At 35.6% G+C, this 6,000-nt stretch overlaps 1 protein-coding gene across 1 annotated transcript; it reads right to left on the bottom strand.

Annotated features, from left to right (window-relative positions):
• Positions 1–1,967: 1,967 nt before the first annotated feature.
• LOC132184550 (vacuolar protein sorting-associated protein 32 homolog 1) lies at positions 1,968–6,000 on the bottom strand. The gene is made up of 8 exons (XM_059598229.2): positions 5,869–6,000; positions 5,587–5,729; positions 4,463–4,562; positions 3,438–3,523; positions 3,159–3,250; positions 2,956–3,070; positions 2,668–2,871; positions 1,968–2,211 (listed from the first exon to the last, which is right to left on the bottom strand). The coding sequence occupies exons 2-7, from the start codon at positions 5,656–5,658 to the stop codon at positions 2,671–2,673; spliced, it is 666 nt and encodes a 221-aa protein (XP_059454212.1). The 5' UTR covers positions 5,659–5,729; positions 5,869–6,000; the 3' UTR covers positions 1,968–2,211; positions 2,668–2,670.

The raw sequence follows: 6,000 nt of genomic DNA on the forward strand, positions 1-6,000 counted from the left end.
TAGCTAAAATGCTGATGTGGACAAGAATACTTGGAAAAATTGACAACTAAAATAGAGAAAAGTAATTTTTTAGTTATTTTGACTAGTAAATTTGGTGAGTCTATGCTCTACTGCAGCGAATAGTAAGAAGTGGCTATTTATGGTAGCACAAAAGATATTTTGGATAGTCTGCTGTTGGAGAAAAATGGTTCATAGTCTATTAGAGATGCTCTAAATTAAGAGTTTTAGCTCGTGGTGGTTGATCTTGTGTTGGAGGATAATAAACATTGAGATTAAAGGCTAAAACTAGAACCGACAATTTTCGACATGACTCGTGAACTTGACATAAATTTAACGCAAAATTAGCAAATTAAGTTTTGAATAATTGGGTTTAAGTGAATCAAGTCAATTCGGGTCGGCCTAAATTAACCTGCTTAATAAGTTCGTCAATCCTGGGTCAACTCACTTAACTTGTGGCCGTGGGTGACCCACGTAATCCTTATAAATTATAATTTTTTTTTTAACAATTAAAAAACAAAACCCTAGAAGGCTAAAATTCATATAGAGGTTTAGTGATGGTTTAGGGCTAAAAGCTGTTATTACAAAAGTTGTGACGGTTCCAAAGGATAGCTAAACAAGGGTAGAAAAATGAGAAAATGTGTCGGTTTAGGCAAAACCAACACTAATTAGTGTCCTAAACCAACACATTTTAAAAGGTGATGGTTATATATATATAAAATTCTCATTTATTTATTAATTAATTTTTTCATTATTTTTTATTTTTTTCATTTAAATGAAAAAAAAAAAAGAAATTAAAAAAAAAAAAAGAAATTAAGCTCGATCTCTCTTGCTCGATCGAGCTTAAAATTTTGTTTTCGACTTTCTCTCCCTCGATCTCTCTTGCTCTCCCTCTTTCCTTGGATCTCCTTCTTCTCCTTCTTCTTCTTCTTTCCCTGCCCAGCCCCACTGTCCTTCTTGAAGGCAACATCAACCCAAAACGTACAGCAACCCGCCAAAACGTACTACAACCCACAACGACCATTAATTTATTGTTGTGGATGCAACAATTTCTTGTTGAATCTAGACCAGAAAAACGAAAAGAAGAAGAAGATAAGGTCTTCTGTCCTTGAAGGCATCAACCCAAACCCAAAACGTACAGCAACCCACAACGAAAAGAAGAAGATCTGGTCTTGAAGCCCCTTTCGGTATTTTATATACCACGCCGGCTATTTGAGTTAAATCTGTATTCAAAATTTGAAATTTGGTGTCGATTGAACAGTTTTAGCTCAACCAACACTAAATTAAAAATGGTGTCAGTACACTAATAAAGGTGTTGGTTTACTATTCAACCGACACCATTTTTAATTTAGTGTTGATTGAATAGTAAATGACACTATTATTGGTGTCCATTACTGTTGAACCAACACCACTTCTAATTTGGTGTCAGTTGAACAGAACTCGACACCTTGCAGTGTTAGTTGAAGAAATCGACACTATCCAAATCATCGCTAAATCTGGTTTTTTTTTTTTTGTAGTATATATATATATATATATATATATATATTTAAATTCATCAAAATGGGTCAAGTTCGGATCAACCCAACACGACCTGTTTATTAAACGTGTTAACATAAAATTTAAATGAGTCACACCAAGATCGAAGGATTTGACATATTTAATTAAATGGGTAAATTTTGAACTATCCCATATCAAGTTGACCCTCCACAACAACACGAATCAGCAGCCATAATTAAAACAACCAAGGAACTGACAAAACGGGGATAATGTATCCCTTGGCTTAGGTGGTACAGACTACAGAAGTTAAGTTTTTATCCAGCTTATAACCAAAAAAAACCTAACAATGTCAACTTCAGTCCAAACCCCTCGCTAATTTCGGGCAACAAAAGGATTTATTACGATGACAATAGCACGAGAATCTTGTGAGCTTGTCGGCAGTAAAGGCAATAATGAAAGCTTTGCACGTGACATGACACATAATTTAAGTTTTTTATTTTTTATTTTTTGAATAAATAATTTAAGTTTCTTAAATCTAGAAAATAATTTAGAAAATGCCAGGTCACAAATTATAGATAGGATCTAATATTATACGTAAGCCAAGCCATATCTACAAACAACTTCACATGGGGGAATGGATAGTCGACGCAGCCAAACAACCTCATCGTACAGCACTTAACGACTTCTGAAAAATATTCTCCCACTCTGCATTCCTAACTGCAAGCACAGCAACATGACCAAGTAAGTTGATATCAAGTGCCCAAACAAAAAGCATCTTTCACATCACAAACTTCAAAAGCCAATAATTCTTCCACCTAATCCGACCAAAATCCCCACAATTTAGTAGTAATTAGTACATCTTTCAAAAACCTATGATGCCCTCAACACTAACATGCGCATGTTTACATGTAAATTCGCTTTGAATCTAACACATGATTGCAAAACATAACACATTTGCAAGGTGTCTTTATCCTAACATGATATTGTTTCCATGTGGTGGGAAAAGACCCTGGCAGCTGATAAAGAATTAGTTAAAAAGTTGTGTTTGCAGGTCCCGTTCAAAACTTCAAATAAAACGATTCTGTGAAGATTAAATGAACCACAACTTCACTAATGAAAACCGTGGATCAAATTGGCAAAACTAAAGATCAGCTAAGGACATGAGTGAATGACCTCTTAGAGAGCCATCTCCGCCTGTAATGCAGCAAGTTCGTCTTCCTCAGCTTTGTTCCTCTGAGGAATAGGACCAGCCGGGCGCCGGCCTGCTGGGACATGGACAGGTGCAGAAGGAGCAGCAGGAGCAGTAGTAGCAGGCTGAAGAAGCTGTTCCTCCAACTCAGCTCCTTCCAGTTCTTCAAGCTCTGCTTCCAATTCATCCTGAAAGAGCGAAGTGGAAAGTTCAAACTTTTCAATTCAAGAAATAAATTGATGGAACGTAAGAACTAAAACTTGAAAACATGCCTCGTCGAAATCAGCTGATGCACCAATGGGTGTCGATAGTGCCTCCTGAATCTGTTTCATGTTCTCGGTCTGTTCATTGATCTCATCCATTGTTTTATCCACATCATCAATATTCCTACGCAACCAAAACGTCATATGAGATACAATGAGGCAAAACAGAATAAAATATTCCATTTCAAATTAATGTTTGAGATGCATCTTACGTTGCCTTGTGCATGGCCTTCATGGCAGCTGCTCCAGTTCTCAATGCATCAACGGTTTCTGTTGTAGCTTTAGCACCTTCCAACAGTATCATCTGAAACGCCAACCCAAAAGATATTAAATTTGAAATAAGGTCCCAACAAAGCAGCCAAACATATAATAAGACTCAATTTGAATTCTCATTACTTAAAACTTCATTTAAATTTGAAAACAACACATTTCTTTGTTTCTTTGTTTCTTTCTTTTTTGGGTAAGTAAATTTGAAAACATTACAACAGTACCTGATCATGAATACGCAATTGGAAATTTCCAAGCAGTTCAATCTGCTGTTCAATAAGCCTCTTTCTCTTTAAACATTGTATTGCCGCTGCAAAACAGCAACAAGATATAGAATTTAATAGCAGTCTGAAGACTCTGAACCAAAGTAAAAAGTAGAAAGTTTGTGCAATTACTCTTCAAGAATTGACAAAATCAGGAAGATTTCATAAACTAAAACATTTTGTCTCTTCTAGCTTACCATATCTAATTGAGGGAATCTATATATCACAGTCTAAACTAAGAAAGCAAGACAAATGAATTACAAATACCTGATCATGATAATATAATGTAGCTATAAAGACAGGAGTGAGACTAACTGAAGATTATATGATCATTATCAACAGATTATACGGTAGGGAACATCCATTATCGCTCTCCATAACAATTATCATCTTAAGGAATAATTAACTTCACGGGACATTCCATCAGATAAGATCAATCATAGGCATACGAAGCAAGCTCCAAGAGGCAAGAACCATTGGTTTTTAAAGGGCATAACAACACATGAATAACTACATCTTGTTACCAGCAGAATCTTAATACACATCCTCCCAAAACAGAGACATTATAGCACAAATATAATTTCAAAAAAAAAAAAAAATTATGCAGCGTATCTTGAAACAAGAGACCATTATAATTGAAAATTTTCATATCGATAAAGAATTTAAATGCCCCAAACTATGAAGAGAAATGCTAGGTTTCCCAAAAATTTGGTTTGTGTCACCATTCCATGTAATCTATTGTTTTAGTAAATAAAAGCATAAGGTGATGGGATGCTGAAACATCATTTGATAACCAAATTTTTGGGAAGATTTGGAAAACCTAGCATTTCTCAACTATGAAATCCTTATGAAACAAGCAAGCACTTCAAAACAATAACATAATCAACTGCACTTTCCACTAGAAACAAAGATGCAAAATTAATATATACTAATTCTGAAAGAACACCTTTTTTTTCATGAGGACTTATTCCTACATGTGCTCTTACCCTTTTTGTTCTTTGCGTTACTAAATTCCTTAGCCTTTTCAACCTCTGCCGCTACCTTCCTCGAAAGGACATTCTCCTTTTTCTCTAGCATTTCCAGCGTCTGCACATTGTAGAAAAAGATAATTAGCAAAGAAATCTCTATTGATGAAAATAACAACTACAGCAGTTAGAAAATAATGATGACTTCAACTCATCATTACAAAGAGAGGGGCGAGGGGGCCTAGCACCCCCGCAAAATTTAAAAACTGCATCTAAAATTTGAAATGTTTCTCTAAATTATATTTTGTTAGTTTTGTCCCCCCTCCTAAAATTCTAGTTCCGCCCTGGAGGGGGTGCCAAGGAATCGAAAGCTAACCCACTCCACCAGTCATACAACAGACTGTACATAAAATATAATATAAGATTCTATTATTTGAAATGAGCAAAATTGAACCTGAAGAACACACCAGTGGACAACAAAACAAAAAACAATAAATCGTTGAAGCTATGGGATTGCTCGGCACTGCAAAACTATGTTGAAGATTGACAGAACTAGTTTTGAAAACCTAGAAGAAAAAACCCTACTTTGGATTTGGAAGTTCTTAAATAACCCCTAGACCAACCCAATCATTATCCTTGGACTCACCCCTTACTCTTCCAATACGCAAATCCCAGAAACTCTCCCAAGTGATTAACATCCATTCTTCCTAAAGTTTAAAAATCATAAGACAAATAGCCATTTATGGAAAATTTGCATAACAATCCCAACAATATCCCCTATTGGAAGCACATATAAAAAGCCCATAACTTCTTGTGGGGCAATCAGTTGGTGAACCAAGAAACGACATGTAAAAGAGGGAACAAGCCAGAATACTAAGATTGAACAAAATCAGTACTAACAAACGGTTTCTACCATGCATGTGTTGTTAACCATATCTCCTTCAGATTCCAATATAGCCAAAAAAACGAAGTCAATAATTTTTTTTTTTTTTAAAGTAAAAATGCGAAAAAGCAATTTTTGATATGGTTTCATTCATAATATGCACCGACAAAGCAATTTCTGAAGCAAAAGTGAATAGAGTAAGGCCCTGTTTGCTTCAACAGAATATAGCTCTTGCACAAATAAGGAATAATCTAAATCAAACCTCGTTTAACTTGTCTAACGTTGCTACGGGGTTGTGGTCCGGCTTAGGCTTTCCGAAAACTCGCTGAAACATGATTGGTTCGTTTTAGTGCTCAAAAACGCTCTCGGTTGCTGGAGAAGGAGAAAAATCAGAATCTATAAGCACTGCAACAAAGCCAAACAGGTTGATTAGCAAATTGAACCCATCTGTGGAAAACTAATCAAATCCGTAATAACTGTTCCAAGAGAAATTGTGAAATTTTAAAATATATATATATATATATACTTGTATTGATTAACTGACCTGATAAAACCGAAAACAGTATTAGGACTTTGAGAAGTCACGAGGTCGCCCGCTGGAACTTCGAAGTGAGAAAGGTCGCCCGCTGGAAAAGACTCGAGTTGGTAATCTACAGAAGGGGGAGAAGAGGAGGGT

Source organism: Corylus avellana, chromosome 7 (genome assembly GCF_965113065.1).
Source record: "Corylus avellana chromosome 7, dhCorAvel1.hap1.2, whole genome shotgun sequence".
In the NCBI taxonomy this organism is placed as follows: domain Eukaryota; kingdom Viridiplantae; phylum Streptophyta; class Magnoliopsida; order Fagales; family Betulaceae; genus Corylus; species Corylus avellana.